The sequence below is a fragment of the Hypanus sabinus genome, chromosome 15 (assembly GCF_030144855.1).
Source record: "Hypanus sabinus isolate sHypSab1 chromosome 15, sHypSab1.hap1, whole genome shotgun sequence".
Classification (NCBI taxonomy): domain Eukaryota; kingdom Metazoa; phylum Chordata; class Chondrichthyes; order Myliobatiformes; family Dasyatidae; genus Hypanus; species Hypanus sabinus.
The window spans coordinates 77,667,745-77,685,881 of NC_082720.1; the positions used below are offsets into that span (position 1 = coordinate 77,667,745).

Consider the following 18,137-nt stretch of genomic DNA (forward strand, 5'->3'; position numbering starts at 1 on the left):
TCAAGAGGTCACCAAAAATGGGCAACTTCTGTCTCTAAATGAGAAAAATGCCATTCCCAAACATATCAGAAAGATTGCTAAACTGTGGAATTTAGCTTCAATAAGTGGTGCATTCACCTATTAGTCACAAACGAGTCTGAGATCACATTAACTCCAATATTAAAATAATTGACAGACAAATAATGATGCTTTAAAGATCCAACATCTTGCATTAACTTTTGAATATTTGTGCTGTAAAGACCATAAGACATAGGAAAATTAGGCCATTCAGCCCATTGAGCATTTCATCATGGCTGATCCATTTCCTTCTCAACCTCATTCTCCACCTGGTGCTACTTTAGTTTTTAAATTTAATTTTAAGGCACAATTAGGGTTTCGGGCAATGGATAACAGAGCGACTATCTACCATCGCCAGATACTGCTACAATTCAGAGATCGCCCAAAAACAAACCTTCATGAAAATCTGCTGGTTAGATTGCGCGACCTTGGCTTGCTGAGAGAATTGGGCCTGCGGTGTCGCCTGATGCCGGTGGCCAGAGGTGGGGACATCATAAGCACTGTGCAAGGAGAAGGAAGCAAGGCAAGCAGCAGGAGTCCGTGCTAGAAAAAAAGCAAGCCCTAGCCAGCCGACTCTTCCATCCATTCTGCTCTCCAATGGACATTAAATTGGATTACATCTGTGGCAACGAGTTACTCAGCGGGAGTACAGAAACGGATGGAACTCCGGACACTGCCATTCAGCTGTTTATTTAAGTAACAGACTTTCCCCCAAGCCATTGGACTACCAACCTACTGCCCTCCACTTGTTTATTATTTATTGTAATGCCTGCACTGTTCTGTGTACTTTATGCAGTCCTGGGTAGGTCTGTAGTCTAGTGTAGTTTTTGGGTTGGTTTACATAGTTCAGTGTAGTCTTTTTATTGTCAATGTAGCACCATGGTTCTTAAAAACGTTGTCTCGTTTTTACTGTGTACTATACCAGCAGTTATGGTCGAAATGACAATAAAAAGTGACTTGACTTCTCCTGATAAAGTACTGTCAATAAAAATGCACTTTGTGGTCTAAATACAAGTAGACTGAGCATTCCATTAATATTCTTGTCATTGTCTTGATAAAACAATTCAATTCACAACTTATTAATTATATAATGTTTAGCAGTGAGTTCACAGCAGGCTGTACATAATAAATACTTTATTTCAATAGACAGGACAGTTTTCTCCACAAGAAGAAAGCAGGTGAACTTGCTGATTGGAAATACTTTTTGCAAAATAGAAGTTCTCTTGAAATTGGTATTTAACTGTCATTGGCATAGTCAGCTGGGTTCTTTCTCAATGACAATTCGTGTTCACGGTTGCCCCAAGTGTAAATGAGGTACGAGATCACAAATGCTGGAGGAAAAAAATACAATTCAATTCAGATCAACAATATTTCTTTTTCATCAAGATGATAATGACTACAACTTGTTCAATTCCAACAGAAAACACATACTCGAGGAAATCTGCAGATGCTGGAAATTCAAACAACAACACACACAAAATGCTGGTGGAACACAGCAGGCCAGGCAGCATCTATAAGGAAAAGTGCTGTCGACGTTTCGGACCGAGACCCGTCTGGCCTGCTATGTTCCACCAGCATTTTGTGTGTGTTGTTGTTGTTAGAAAACATACTGTTCAGATCCAACACGTAATAAAATTGTAACAAACTCAATTTGATCTCTCTTTGATCTATGCTTAACATTCTAACTAATGCTTGGAATTAAACTTATGAAATCAAAGTAGAAACCCCAGTCCCAAGCCATTAACCATTGTAATCTCAAAACACAAACATGCCTAATCAATGCACATTTACTTTATATTTTTGTGCTTTTAGGCAAAACCACAATTAAAAAAAACAGGTACGATAGTATGTATGTGAATTCATTTATCAATATTGTGACAGGATATGCAGGCTGACTGTCTAAAAATTAGTATACAAAATATATTAGTATATTTTATATAATTGGTAAATTAGATAAAGTAGCAGTTACACCAATTCACTGACATTTTATCTTAATTCTATGTATGGTTCAATTTAAAAGAGCACAGGATTGCACAAAATAGTTGCTTCCCTACACCATCTGTGACTTGCAACTTGCCTAATTTGTAGTGATAAGAGGATTTTAAAATTCTGTTTCATTATAGAAATCAGCAATGCGAACACTTGTACTTACGAGGAACAACACGGAAAACCTGGCCTCTGAATCGCCTCCATGTATTTGGGATGCCTTTGATAAAGTAGTTCGCAAACGCCCTCTGTTCAAAGGGAGATATGGTGTAGGTGATGATGTGTCGCACCCTGGCCAAATTTCCAAAGTGGAGACCCATTCTGTAGAAGTTAAATCCAAAGTCCTAGGGAAAACAGACAGAAAAACATATTGAATTGCTCAGGAATAAAATCTACAACTCCAATATTATATAAACAGTCAAAAGCTAAATATTATAAGCAAATAGCATATTGACCATTCATAAAATCTTGACATATAATACTGTGATCTCTTCAAATACAATAGCAACAGATCCACGTCTATGCATTTAGGTTACATTTTTAGACATGCTTTGTTGAAAATGCACAGCCAATAAAGATGCACTGAATTTTCATGTCATAAGAAAAACATGAACACAAGAATATGAACTGTTATAGTTAACATTCAAAAGGAGTCGTCTACCAACCCATCAAGCTCCACAACCACAATCCACTTCCATATCAGACAGTAAAGGTTCACACCTCTCACTTTAGAAACAACATGAGATGTGGCAGTCATCAAAAATTAAAGTCCACATTGCCCTCAGTGTGCCTGCACCATCTCTGGCCACTGAAAGAAGATCAAGACTCCAACCCCAGCACCAATCTATTACTAGTGATCCCTGCCCTGCTTTAAATTTGTAAAATATAGAGTTCAGGCACCTCACTGCAAGACCTATCACCAATACTTTGCAAAACCCTACAAATCCATTGGTATAATAAGCAAACCAATGTCAGTTATTAGTAGTAGGCTTACTCCATCATTGTAGTTTTAATTACAATAGGTCAGCTCCTGGGGCTAAGCCATTTTGTTCACATGACAGTCATTAGATTCCAAAAAAAGTATCTCAGCATTACATGGTCAGGTGGACAGAGGGAATGGTTCAAAGCTGTTTCCAAAACCTTCTTGACAAAGTACAAAAATCCATAGAAATTCCTACTTCATGATCAGTCGATAATTTCACTATATTTCATTATGAGATAGGAAACCATTTAGACCATTGAGTCCTTGCACTTCTGAGCAAATCCATTCCCTCACTTACTTCCTCTTTCTTATTCTTTCACACATGCACTTTAACGACCCTGCCAGGTAACTGTTTTGTTGTCACATAAGACAAAGGAGCAGAAGCCGGCCATTCAGCCCATCGAGTCTGCTCCGCCATTTCATCACGAACAGTGAAAAGATTTTTGTATGCATGTGATCCAAACAGTTAATTGAAAGAGGGAAAAAAGAGTATAGAATTAGCATTACAGTTACAGAGAAAGTGCAGTGCAATAAGTTGTATGGGCTATGAATAGACAGATCAAGAGCTGACTCTTATTTCTGACCACCCAATGGTCTTACAACAGCAGTAAAAGTATACAGTGCACAACCTAAAATTCCTACTCTTCGCCAACATCCACAGAACAGGAAAAAACCCAAAGAATGAATGTCAGAGCATCAGAACCCCAAAATTATTAATTATATTATTCATCTAAGTCACTGGCTTGAGGGCCGGAGTTGAAAGTCCCGTGAACACTGAGTCCTGGGGTTGATATCTAAGGTTGATGCACAAAGTCGGCAAAATCTGGAAGTCGAGGACCAATGGTCATAGCCTCTAAATCAGAGTGTCCGGAAGTCAGAAGCCCAATTTCTGCAAGACCATACCAGGAACTGGAGGTTGGATACATATAAAACGTAAATAACTTGCTTTTCTGTTGTTACTGACTGGGTTGTTCTGCAGAACAACTTGCTATACTGATGCTAGAATGTATGGCGACATTTGCAGGCTGCCCCAACACACCCTTAGATTGTGCTGGTTGTTAATACAATCTACTCATCTCAATGTACATGTGATGGATAAATCAATCTCAATCTGAAATTAGGGACACACTCAAAAAGCTGGAGGAACTCAGAAAGGTCGACTACTTTTTTTCTATAGATGCTGCCCAGCCTGCTGAGTTCCTCCAGCCTTTTGTGTGTGTTGCTTGGATTTCCAGCATCTGCAGATTTTCTTGTTTGTGACTGAACTTAGGGATCAAGTCTTTAGACAGATATGGAATTTGATTTGATGGTTCCAGAAATGGTCTGCAGAATCACAATTGTACTGGATGGACGACGCAGAAACTCAAGTTTGTAATTGACTTGCTGTGCTGCAAAAGCTGCAGGTTTCAGACATCCCACCTCTCCCGCAAGATCCAGGAGGCTCCCATATATTGATAGCGGCTTCCTGATGCCCACAAATTATATATACAATATCCTGGAAATCAATCGGGGGTGCTACGTCCCTGAAATGAGTTTTTGCAGGATGGGATGTCTGATGTTTCACATTTAGAATTCTGTTTGAGCCAATCTGAAACACAGGTCAGGTCACAACTATATCTTGAAGGAAAGGATAACCACACTTGTTATTTACTAAGAAATCAAAACATCGATTAAGATTGATACGCAAAGAAACTACCTATTGTTCCCTATTAGAAGTAGATGGTATTTGAAACTTGCGACCACCGTGCATGGATTCATTGACCCAACAAAACTACTTGCACAAACCTGTCAGTACAAAAATTATCAATGGGACGGGGCACTACCTCAAGCTGAATTTGTCAATTAAAATAGCTTGAAACACTTCAAGCAACAATTGAAAAAAAAAACACGAAACACTAGGGTGACTTAAAATTTCAGTGTTAATCGTGGAGTGGTCCGAAAGCTGCAGCCGAGCCCAGAACCTGCGACGCGGCCTCCCGCTCCGGGCGCCCTGATTTGCTCATTGTTGAGCCCCGAAGATCAAGATATAAACTTCCTCCATCAATCAGGCAAAGCGGACACTAGCCCGAATCTAACTGAAGGTACTTCGTTCGCTCGCCCGCCCGCCTGCACCGTCCCTCCCGCTCTCACCTTCCCGTCTCCTTGATTCCGACCTCAAATGGCGGCGCCTCAGTGACGGAGAGGCCCCGGCCCAGCTCTGACTCCGCCCCTAGCGATGCGTCACGCAGGTAGGGTACGTCTGACGTCAGCGCGCTCGTGTAGATCAATATCCTGCACTATTGTGGATTTTACTTTTTGCTTTGAAAATGTTTTATTTGGGTTTACTAATAATACCAAATCTCATAGGGATCATTTTAATCATAAATCTTTTGTTAATTTATAGCAAATTTTATATCCATAAATGCAAATACAGCAATAAGAAACCTTCATTTATATTTTTTTACGTCAGATTTCCAACTAAGCATTAATACTCTGAAAACTTCCCATAACCAGAAAGCTAGTTAGTCTTTAGATTGTATAAATTTGTCAAGGTTTCGGGTTATTTCTCTAAATGTTTTTGTTTTGTGACTCCTTTTAGATATAGTTCCTTCCGTCCAAGAGGATAGAATGGATTTAGAGTGGATTTTCTCTTTTATTTGTATATTTAAAGTTAATAGTTATATATCTATTGCTGCTTATGAGTGATTTCCCGGCTTTGTTAGTATATGTGTAACTTATACTAACTTGCTGCAAGTGTTTTCTGAATGAAGTACCGCAGGCAGGGTCGCTAACATCATATTCCAAGAATTTGAGATTGCTGGTGGGTGGAAATAAAAAAATCTGCTGGTGCTGTAAATCTAATGTAGGTTTTCGTAAGTTCAAGGGAAAGTCTAACTCCTTTTAAGGCTGATTTGTACTTGTGCGTACAGGCTACGCTGCAGCCTACGCCGTAGCCCTGATTTTCACTTCTGCGTCGCTCTACGCCGTAGCGAGCTTGCGTTGGTGTGCGCCAAAATGCTAGTTGGCGGTGGGATTTCTATGCCAAGGTGTTTGAGTTTCTTTGTGAGAGACATGGACGAGGAAATGCACTTCAAACATTTTCGCATGTCGGCAGGTAGATTTGACGATTTGGTTCATCTATTTCGCGCCGGTGGACGCACAGCCTACTGACATGGCGGAGAAGCAGCAATCGGAAATGCGGTGCTACCAAGCGGACCAATCACCGTTGTTGCGGTGTGCGTCGCCGCGACGCGCGAGTAACTTCCGGAAAATGTACGTCACCATACGGCGTAGGATACGCGTTACCCCACGACGTCGATGCGACGCGCAAGTGCAAGTCTAAACGCGTACCCTACGCCGTATAGTAAGAGGTCAAACCAGGTCCACGTTGACACAAATAAACCAGGGATCTCAAAATGAGTCAATGGCGTCCAAACCTGACTGTTAAATTTTGCCCATTAGCTCACTATGTGAGGCCATGAATGGAGTCAAAAACAGTTTGCGGGTGACATGGGGCGAGGGAAAGCAGCTGAGACATCGCACAAGGGAGAAACCCCAGCTTCTCTAAGTTTAATGTCAGCCGACCACAGGCCCGTGACTGCAATTCAGTGACCCGAGTCAGTAGTATGGTCAGCTCTCATGCCAGCATCGTCAATCCGATGTGTATGGCCTCAGTAGGTGGCCATGAGAGGCAATCAGTCACGGCATCAGTCCCCTTGATGTGTCGGCCAGGGGTCTGATATTTTGGCCATCACATGCACGAGGGGTTTGTGGTCAACAAATGTTGTGAAATGGGGACCATCTAGTAGAAAATGAAAATTGAAGACAGCCTGATAGAGACCAAGAAGCTTGTGGTCAAATAGCTGAAGAAGGTGAGCAGCTGCCACACGCCTCCAACCAACTGTCTGTGTGCAGCACCCACAGCATAGTCTGAGGTGTCGGTAACAATGGCTGTAGTTGTACTGGGGATCAGATGTGTCAGTAGGGTTGCATTAGAAAGAGCTCGTTTGGTACCATCAAATGCCCTGGTCATATACGCTAACCAGTCAAACGTGTGATTAGGGGCATTGCCTTAAGAGCACTTAAGGCAACACAAGTTCAGCAGCTCACAGAACGAAGCAATGATAGAAATTCACCATTCCTATAAACTCCAAGTTCTTCAGTACTTTTGATAGGAGGGAGATGCGATAGCTGAGAAAGTCAATGTTTGACAACCCGCACTGGCTTAAGCACTTGAGAAGTGTGCATAGATGTGATACATGTTGCCTGTGCATCAAAATCCAAACAAGTATGTCATCCAGGTACTGTAAACAAAAAGAAAATCCAAGTCTTTTAATACAGAGCCCATCAGCTGTTGTCTGTGCTGAATTTTTCAGCCCAAGCAGTATGCACTGAAACTCAAAGAGGCCTAATGGAGATATCACAACCATTTTGGGAATGTCCTCTGAGCACACAGGCACCGTGCCCCTAACTAAGTCAAGTTCAGAAAAAAAAACTTTCCAGCTCAAGGAGCTGAAAACTCTTGGATGAGTGCGACTGGGTAATGATCAGGGGTGGTGATCTCATTAAGGTGTCCGTAATTGTCACATGGGTGGCAACTACCATCGGGCTTGAGGACCACATGGAGGGGCAAAGACCAGGGGTTATTTGACCTGCATACAATGCCAAGCCTTTCCATGTATGCAAACTCGGCCTTCGCAGTGGGCAGCTTTTCTAGGTCCAGTCTATGCACACGGGCATGGACAGATAGGACAATCAAGGAAGTATGGTGCTCGACCTCATGTTTTGCAACTTTAGTGGAGAATGTGGGCTTGGTGAGATCTGGAAATTCTCCCAGCAGTAGAGTAACTCACAGGCGGTGGTGCATGTGCTTGACAGAGTCGTCGTGAGGAACATACTGGCAGAGCAGTGTAATGACCCACGTTCCTTGTCGTCCACAAGCCAGCACTTCTTAAGATCAACCAACAGTCCTTGGGCTCACAAAAATCTGCAACGAGCAGAGATCTATCCACTGAAGCCAGGATGAAGTCCCATGTGTAACGTCATCCACTGAAGCAGAGCGTCACCCGTCATGTCCCCAGATCTGGAGCCTGGCAGACTCCGGCAAGATTTTGCCACTCTTTGCCTTCTGATCAATGGGTGATGCTGGCAGCACACTCACTTGAGCACACTTGTCACACAAAAACCAACAGCCTGGAAGGGGGTCTTTAATGAACAATACACTATCCTGGCAGCTGGAACCCACAATGCTCACGAACCTCTGATGTCCTGATACAGTTGTATCTGCATAGCAGTTAGCACTTCCCGGCATTTGTACCAAAACGAGTGTGGTGAAACCATAGACCCAGCATTGTCTGTTTCACAGCCGCAGGTGTGCGTGTGTCAGAGGCCCTTCTGATCAAGGAAAGAAGGAATTAGGCACCGCTGCCAGGCTGAGTGTAGACTATCAGCTGTTTTAGCAAGCTCCCTATAGTCTTTTATGGGTACATTAGTGAGGCCTATGCAATTTGCTCAGGCACTTGCCACATGAAGAGTTCTTTAAAAATAAAACAAGGATAGTAATTTCTCAGGAGAGGGAGCATAGGTGGTCCATTAGCTCCAAAGGCCTAGAATCCCTCAGGCTGGGCAAGGAGAGCAACTGTTTGACACAATCAGGCTCTGATAGGCTGAGGTAGGCTAGGCTGAGGTAGGCAAGTCTTCAGCATGCCATATTTTGCACTTTCAGGCAGCTGTTCAAGCAGCCTGAGATGGAGCTACTAACCAAACCACTAGTTGCTTAGTCCATGGAAATTTCCTCGCAGTGCAGATTGGGCCTTGGCTTGTACAAGCCAAAGGAGGAAATTTTGCTCCCAAAACTCAGGCAGCTTCTAAGTTACTATGCAGTAACTTTGCTTGCTTGCCATGTTTTAAAAACTCCAGTCACCAATGCAGGTTTTTGTAAACAACATAGCGAAGACATTTTTAGTTTAAGGGAAACTATAACACCTCACTTTGTCAGCCAAACACTGAACATAAAGCGCGGCAAAACACTTCATGCCATGACATCACAGTAGACCAACCTCTTAAAGTGTAGCCCAACCCAATGATGGTAGTCGCAACTTATGCGTATGTTTTTTCACCCCTTTCCATACAGAAAATGCTGGAACCACTCAGCAGATCAGTCACAGTTTATTGTTTCAGGCTGGCAACCCTTTATCAGGTCTGGAGAGAAGACTAACGAGACTGGTAAAGATGCAGGAAGGTGGGATGGGAGATGCCACCAACAGGGTGATTCTCAGGGATAACATTATTTGGTCAATTGATGAATGGCAGCAGTTAGAGAACTAGAGTCATTGGTTAAAGGTGAACTTGACAGAGAACTTCTTCACTTAGAGCATGGTGGGAGTGTGGAACGAATTGCGGACGTGCTGGATGCGGGTTCAATCGCAGTATTTGGCTTGGATAGGTACATGGGTGGGAAGGGTATGGAGGTCCGTGATAAAGTACAGGTTGATGGAACTAGTCAAAGTTTACAGTTTGACATGGACTAGGTGGAGCAGGTACCAAAAATTTCTTTGATGTAGTGTTCTGTGATTCTAGAGAGCGAGACCATAAACAAAAGAATGTAGAGCAGGAGGACAACAGTTCAGGCCAGCCATATTGTCCACTGCCAGCAAGAGAAACATGCACCAACAGGGGAATTAAAGTAGCAAGCAAAGGCAAGCTTTGGGTCATCTCTGCACACATCCATTCTGCTTTTGGTGTCTGCAATGCAAAGGGAACACTGAATGCAATGCACAAGTCTGGAAACAGTGCTGCTCTACCTAGAAAGACTGGCTGCATTAGATATTTATCTCAGCAGCTGAAGCTAGATTTTGTGTGAAAGACAATAGAAGACTTGAAAAAGTGACTTATTATTTTATATTCTAGCATGGATATTTCATTGTAAGACAGCATTTCTGGGTTTTGAAACCTTACTGCATCAACAGGTCTGGACAGGAACTTTCACATGCTGTGACCTCCACCACTGGACAGCACAGGAGCAACAATGCATGGGGAAAGTTTTTCTATGCCAGTTAGTGCTGCACTTACATCCAGAATTTTAATCCAGCAAAGAATGGACAAACACTGATCTGTATCCAAATCTGGATGGTGTTAACATTATTATAAAGGATATTAAAGATATATTATTAAATTCTCACACTAGCTCACTGTTTTCAACTTTAAAAATATATGTACCAAAATTTCAAAGGCTTTGAATGCTTTTCAATCCATGTGACTAGTGTTAATGGGCACTTAATGGCCAGCCTGGAGTAATGGGTAAAGGGCTTGTTATCTTGCTGTTATGAATCTGACTTATTTATCATAACCACAGTCCCCCACCATACCAGTTTTATCTGGGTATGTATTTGAAATATGCATTTCCATTTCTAATGGGAGTCAAATCCAGATGTCGGGGGTGTGGTAAACAATGTATACCTGTCTGGACACACCCCTCTGCTGACTGCTCCTGTGGCTCCTCCCACAGACCCCTGTATAAAGGCGATTGGAGGCACTGCTTCCACCTCAGTCTCCGAGCTGCTGTGCTCCATTTTGCTGCTAATAAAGGCCTATCATTCACCTCCCATCTCCAAGAGTTATTGATGGTGCATTGGGGTGGGGGGGGGGGGTGGTGGGAGGTGAGAAGGCACAATGATAATTCAAAGAACCTATTCTGTCTAACTTTCTGAAGTGTGCAGTTAGCATCAATGTGTTAACTCCAATGCTATTCAGTGAAAGACCTGTACTCCAGCTTGAGATGGATTTTAAGTTGGAAAAAGAGCTGATCAAGACTGATCCAGAAACTAGGATTGGTTCCGACAATACTCCAGACCCAAAATGACATCAGATGGGCCAGTAAAATGTGGCTTGATAACTGTTAGGCTTTGAGGGAACTGGCAGGTTTGGTTTGGAGCCCACTGGGCAGACAGGGTCAAATTCTAAACCCAAGTCATTATCACATCTTCCCCACTGTTCACTTTTGTGACCAAAAGGCACAGAACTCCAGGATAAGCTGCTGCTTTAAGTATGGCTGACCCAGGGTATTCGTACTCTTACTAGCTGTCATACATCAACACCACAAGGGATAGCCCAATTTCCTTTCTACCACAAGTCCTGTAGCATAAAGATCAACTTGCCTATAATCCAAACTAGTTACCCGACTATTTCAAAGTTGTAAAGTGCAACCTTTATTCTTCAGGAAATTTATTGCATTGATTTTCTTGGCTTATTCCTTGAAAGCAGCACAGGTGTTATGCAGTAAAAAGTTTTTTGCACATTGACCTTCAGCCTTCATAAAATAAAGTACTCTCTATAGGAGCTGTATAAGACATTTCTGGTCACCAATCTACAGGGAAGATATTAATAAGATTGAAAGAGTACAGATAAAAATTTATATGGATGTTGCTAACACTTGTTGCCCAGAATTACAAGGTTGACTAGGTTTGGACTTTATTCTGAGCATAGGGAAATGTGATTTGATAAGAGGTATACAAGTTTGAGGGATACAGATAGGGTTAATGTAAGCAGGCTTTTATTTGAGCAGAAAGATGAGGAATAATTGTGGATAGAACTAAAGAACTACAAGGGTAAAAAGAATGATGGGCATTGTATACAGTCCCCCAAACAGTACAGGGATGAGGCCTACAAATTGCAATGGGAGATAGAAAATGCATCCCAAAAGGGTAATGTTACAACAGCCATGGGGAACTTAAATATGCAGGTAGATTGGGAAGATCAGTTCAGTACTGGATTACAGGAGGGAGGATTTCTAGAGTGCCTATGAGATGGTGTATTTTTTGTTTTTTTTTTAAATATAAAAAGCAGCTTGTTGTTGAGCCCACTGGAGGATCAGTTATGTGCAGTAGGTGTGGGGAATAAACCAGAACTGATTAGCGACACTAAGGTAAAAGAACCCTTAAGGACAAGTGATCTAATTCACCCTGAAATCTGAGAAGGAAAAGCCAAGTCAGATGCATCAGTATTACAGTGGAGTAAGGGAACTACAGAGGCACAAGAGAGAAGTTGTCCAGAACAGAAAACACTGGCAGGGATGACAGCAGAGCAGCGACATCTGGAACTTCTGAAAGCAATTTGGAATGCACAGGATATATACATCCCAACAAGGAAGACATTCTAAAGGAAAGATGACAACTGTGGCTAACAAGGGAGCCAACATAAAAGCCAAAGAGCATAAGAGAGCAAAAATTACTGGTGAGTTAGAGGATTGGGAAGCTTTGAAAAATCAGAAGGCAACTAAAAAGTCATTAAGAGGGCACAGACTGAATATTAATGTAAGCTAGCCAATAATATTAAAGAGGATACCAAAGGTGTAAAAGAGGTGAGAGTGGACATCAGACTGCTAAAAAATGACACTGGAGAGGTAATGGTGGTGGGAGGGCAAGGAAGGGGCAGAAGAACTGAATAAATATTTTGCATCTGTCTTCATGGCAGGAGACACTAGCAGTATGGTGGAGGTTCCAGGTGTCAGGGATAATGAAGTGTGTGAAGTTACCATTACTAGAGAAAAGGTTCTTGGGAAAATGAAATGTCTGAAGGTAGCCAAGTAACATGGATCAGATGGTGCACAATCCAAAGTTCTGAACAAGGTGGCTGAGACCATGGAGGCATTGGTAATGCTCTTTCAAAAATCACCAGATTTTGGAATGGTTGCGGAAGACTGGAAAATTGCAAATGTTACTCCACTCCAAGGAGAGGCAGAAGAAAGGGAACTATAGGCCAGTTAGTCTGACCTCAGTGATTGGGAGATGTTGGAATTGATTTTTTAAAGATGTCTTGGTACTTGGAGGCATGTGATAAAATAGGCATGGTTTCAAGTGGAAAATCTTTTCTGACAAATCTGTTGGTTTCTTTGAAGAAATAACAAGCGGGATAGACAAAGGAGAATCAGTTGATGTTGTGTACTTGGATTTTCCAGAAGGCCTTTAACAAAGTGCCACACATGTGCTCATGGTATTACAGGAAAGATTCTAGCATGGATAAAAACAGTGGCTGATTAGCAGGAGGCAAAGAGTGGGAATAAAGGGAACCTTTTCTGGCAGGCTGCTGATGATTAGTGGTGTTCCAAGGGGTCTGTGTTAGGACCGATTCTTTTCACATGATTTGGATGATAGAATCGATGGCTTTGTTGCAAAGTTTGCAGGCAATATGAAGGTAAGTGGAGGGCAGGTAGTTTGGAGAAAGTAAGAGGCTAACAGAGGACTTGGATGAGAATGGGCAAAGAAATGGCAGATGGAATACAGTGTTGGGAAATGCATGGTCATGGACTTTAGTCAACCCTTTCATTTGTTCTACTACTTTCTAAATGGAGATAAAATACAAAAAAAACTGGGCATATAAAATGCTAGAGAAACTCAGCAGTCCAGACAGCATCTATGAGAAAGATGTTTCAGGCTGAGACTCTTTAGCTAGACTATACTCTCCTGGCATGCTGAGTTCCTCCAGCATTGTGTGCACACTACTTGGATTTCCAGCATCTGCAGATCTTCTCTTGTTTGTGATAAAATACAAATTTGCTGATCCAGTTTACCACAGCATCCAGATTGTTCATATAGATACCAGACAGCAATGGACCCAACACCAGTTCCTGCAGCACACTAGTCATAGGCCTCCATCTACCACCACTCTCTGGCTTCTCCCAAGAAGCCAATGTCTAATCCAGTTTACTACCTCACCTTGACTACTAAACAGCTGAACCTGCTTGACCAATCTCAAGTAGAGCTTGGTCAAAGGCCTCAAGTCTATCTAGACAACATCCACTCCCTTGCCTTCAATTTTCCTGGTAACTTCATTGACAAACTCCAAGATTGGTTAGACACAACCCAACATACTGCAAGTCATGTTGAGTATCCCTAATCAGTCCCCATCTATCCAAATACTTGCATATCTGGTCCCTTGGTACATCTTCCAATAACTTCACCACTACTGATATCAGGCTCATGGGCCTATTCTCAGAGCCATTCTTAAATAGAAATTATTAGTTATCTTCCAGCACCTCAGTTATAGCTAAGGAGGTGTTAAAGATCTCTACCAAAGACCCTGTAATTTCTGCACTAGCCTACCTTAAATTCCAAGGGAACACTGTCAGGCCCTGGGTATTTATCCTTCCCAGTTTGCTCCAAGACAGCTAACACCTCCTCTAATCCATATTTTGTGCATAATCCTCATTGCTCTTTTGCCTCAATTCTGTAGACTGTCTTCCAAGTAAATACAGATGCAACGTATCATTTTAAGATCTCCCCCATCTCTTTCAGCTCCATGCGTAGATGACCACCCCAATCTTTAAGGGAACCAATTTTATCCATTGGTATCATTTTGCTCTTCATTAACAGGATCTGTAGAAGCCCTTAGAATTCTTCACTTCATCTGCTAGAGCAAACTCATGTCTCCTTATTTCCTTCAAGGTTCCCTTGCATTTCTAATACACCTCAAGTACATCATTTGTTTGTTCCTGCCTATACCTGCTGTGCACCTACTCCTTAACCAGAGCATCAATATCTTTCAAAATCCAGGGTTCCCTAAAACAGCTATCCTTGCCTTTCTTGATTGGAATACACAAACCTGTGCTCAAAATTTCACTGCTAAAGGCCTCCCACAAAGAACTTCTTTGCCAGAAAAGTCTGTCCCAGTCCACATTCACCATATCCTTTCTGACATCAAAATTTGCCCTTATCCAATCCAGAATCTCAACTCAAAGACCAGACCTATTCTCCTCAAAATATCTTGAAAATAATGGCTAGATCCAACGCATTCACCTACACACACTTCTGTCACCTGCCCTGTCTCATTTCAATACAGGATCCAGTATTGCACCCCCCAGTGGGACCTCTCTATATAAAGTAAGCTTTCCTGAACACATTTGTTTAATTCTATCCAATGCAGCCCTTTTGCAGTATGGGAGTTTCAGTCACTTTTTAAAATTAAAATGACCTGCGATAACAATTTATTTTTCTTGCAGCTTCTGCTCTCTATGAACTTATCTAAATCCTGCTAACTATTGGATGGTCTTTCATAGTCTCTTAAGGTGGACATCCCCTTTCTTATTCCTCAGTTCCACCCATATAGCCTCAGTAGGCATGCTCTCCAATCTTTTCATTTTGAGCACCGCAATGATATTTTTCCTAATAATGCAACCCCCCCCCCCCCTTTTTATCCTGCCCACTTATTTTGAAAATAGAACCCCAGAACATTGAGCAGCCAGGCCTCAAGGCTGCATTCATACACTCTTGTAACCAAGTCTCTAATGGCTACAATGTCATAATTTCACATGCTGATCTAAGCACATCTACCTTTCTTGTATTGAAATATACACAACTCAGAACATTCACCATCACTTTAGCCATTAACTGTATAATATCTTCCTATTTCTGGTCTCACTAGCATATAGCATAGATAGCAATCTTGAGATCATAATCCTGGAGGTCCATAAGACATAGGAGCAGAATTAGGCCATTCATGTCATCAAATCTGCTCTACCATTCCATCACGACCGATTTTGGATCCCACTCAACCCCATTGACCTGCCTTCTCACCATATCCTTTGATGCCCTAACCAATCAGCAAGCAATCCACTTCTGCCTTAAATACACCCACAGACTTTGCCTCCACTGGAGTCTGTGGCAGAGCATTCTACAGATTCACTGCTCTGACTAAAAAATTTTTTCCACTTCTGTTCCAAAAGGTTTCCCCTTAATTTTGAGTTCTGGATACCTCCAATATAGGAACACCCTCTCCACATCTACCCTATCTAGTCCTTACAACATTCAGTATGTTTCAATAAAATCCCCAGCATTCGTCTAAATTTGATTGAGTACAGGCCCAAAACTGCCAAACACTCAGGTTCACCTCTCCATTCCCAGAATAATCCTGATGACCTCCTCTAGACACTCTCCAATGACAACACATCCTTTGAGATATGGGGCCCAAATTGTTGGCAATATTTCAAGCACAGCCTGACTAGTGTCTTATAAAACTTCAGCATTCCCCTTGCTTTTATATTCCATTCCCCTTGAAATAAATGCTAACATTGCATTTGCCTTTTTTTTTTAAATCAGAGACTCAACCTGTAAATTAACCTTCTGGAAGTCTTGCATAAGAACTCCTAATTCTGTCTGCACCTCTGAAGTTTGAACCTTCTCCCTATTTAGATAATACTCTATACTATTGTTACTTTTACCAAAATGCATCATGCATTTCCCAACACTGCATTCCCATTCTGCCAATTTGTCCAAGTCCTGCTGCAATCGCATTGCTTCCTCAGCACTACTTAACTCCTCCACCTACCTTTGTATCATCTGGAAACTTTGCCACAAAGCCATCAATTCCAATATCCAAATCATTAATGATGTGAAATGTAGCAGTCCTAGTACTGACTTCTGAAGATCACTGGCAGCCAACCCAACAAGGCCCCTTTTCTTCCCACTCACTGCCTCCTGCCTGTCAGCCATTCCTCTATCCATGCCAGTATCTTACCTGTAATGCCATAGGACTTTATCTTGTTAAGCAGCCTCAGGTGTGACACCTTATCAAATGCCTTCTGAAAATTCAAGTAAATGACATCCAGTGCCTCTCCTTTGTCCATCCTGCTCATTACTTCCTCAAAGAACTCAGATTAGTCAGGCAAGATTTCCCTGTACAGAAATCATGCTGACTTTGACTTATTTCATCATTAGTCTTCAAGTACCCTGAAACCTCGTCCTTAATAGAATCCAACACTTTCTCAACCACTGAGGTTAGGCTAACTGGCCTATAATTTGTTCTATTGCCTTCCTCCCTCCCTTCTAAAAGGAGATAGACATTTGCAGTCTTCCAGACCTCCAGGAAGATACCAGAATCAAGTGATTCTTGAAAGATCATGACCAGTGCATCCATCATCTCTTCAGCAGCCTCTCAGGACTCTGGGATGTAGTCCATCTGGTCCAGGTGACTTATCCACCTAAAGACCTTTGAGTCTGTCTAGCAGTTCTTCCTTTGTAATACCAATGGCACTCACTCCTGCTCTGATACTCACATCTGGCTCACAGCCAGTGTCTTCAACAGTGAAGATGGATGCAAAGTACCCATTAAGTTCATCAGCCATTTCTTTGTCCCCAAATACTTTCACCAGCATCATTTTCCAGTGGTCCAGTATCAACTCTCACCTCCCTTTTACTCTTTATAACTGAAAAAAATTTGGTATCCTGCTTTATATTATTGGCTGGTTTGCCCTCATATTTCATCTTTTCCCTTCTTACAGCTTTTTTAGTTGCCTTTTGTTGGATTTTAAAAGCTTCCCAGTCATCCAACTTCCCACTCACTTTTGCTACCTTGTATGCCTTTTCCTTGGCTTTTATTCAGTCCTCAAGTTCCCTTGACAGTCTTTGTTGCTTACCTGCCATTTGAGAACACCTTCTGTGGGATATATTTATCCTGCACCTTATGAACTATTCCCAGGAACTTCAGCCATTTTTGCTCTCCCATCATCCCCACCAGCATCCTTCTCCAATCCACCTAGACAAGCTCCCCTCTTGGGCCTCCAAAGGGTTCCTTTTCATTAAGCTCCCTGATAGGTTTTATGTAATAACACAGATCTTAATTTAAGATGGCCTTTTCCCAAGTAGGTACAAGAACAAGCTACGCTAAATCACCATCTCACAGGCATTCAATAAATTCCCTCTTGTGGTCCGCCACCAACCCAATTTTCCCCACCTCTTTGCATATTGAAATCCCCATTACAATTGTGTCATTACCCTTATTCCATGCCTTTTCCAACTCACTTTGAAATCTCAACCCCTCATCTTAGCTACTATTTGGAAGCCTTTACAGTACATTCCCATAATGGGAATTTTTACCCTTGCAGGTTCTCAACTTCACCCACAAAGATTCAACAATCTCTGACCCTGTCACCTTTCTAAAAATGTAATTCCATCTCTTACCAGAGCTATACCACCACCTACACCTTCTTGCCTGTTCTTTCCATACAAGGTATATCCTTTGATGTTGGTTTCCCAACTATGGTCTTCCTTCAGCCATGACTCAGTGATGCCCACATCACACCGACCAATTTCTAATTGTGCCACGAGTTCATCCACCTTATTCCAAATGCTATGTGCATTTA

General features: G+C 42.0%; 1 protein-coding gene across 1 annotated transcript; it reads right to left on the reverse strand.

Annotated features, from left to right (window-relative positions):
• Window positions 1–1,174: 1,174 nt before the first annotated feature.
• Window positions 1,175–5,280, reverse strand: LOC132405610 (cytochrome b-c1 complex subunit 8-like). The gene is made up of 3 exons (XM_059990549.1): window positions 5,156–5,280; window positions 2,210–2,387; window positions 1,175–1,388 (listed from the first exon to the last, which is right to left on the reverse strand). The coding sequence occupies exons 2-3, from the start codon at window positions 2,361–2,363 to the stop codon at window positions 1,294–1,296; spliced, it is 249 nt and encodes an 82-aa protein (XP_059846532.1). The 5' UTR covers window positions 2,364–2,387; window positions 5,156–5,280; the 3' UTR covers window positions 1,175–1,293.
• Window positions 5,281–18,137: the final 12,857 nt, after the last annotated feature.

What these genes read in the sequence shown, in the direction of transcription:
- LOC132405610 (XM_059990549.1), bottom strand. Translation starts at nt 2,363, where the DNA reads ATGGGTCTCCACTTTGGAAATTTGGCCAGGGTGCGACACATCATCACC. An exon ending in GGTTTTCCGTGTTGTTCCTC is followed by an intron (nt 1,389 to 2,209) that starts GTAAGTACAAGT and finishes TTTTTCCTCCAG; the next exon opens with CATTTGTGATCTCGTACCTC.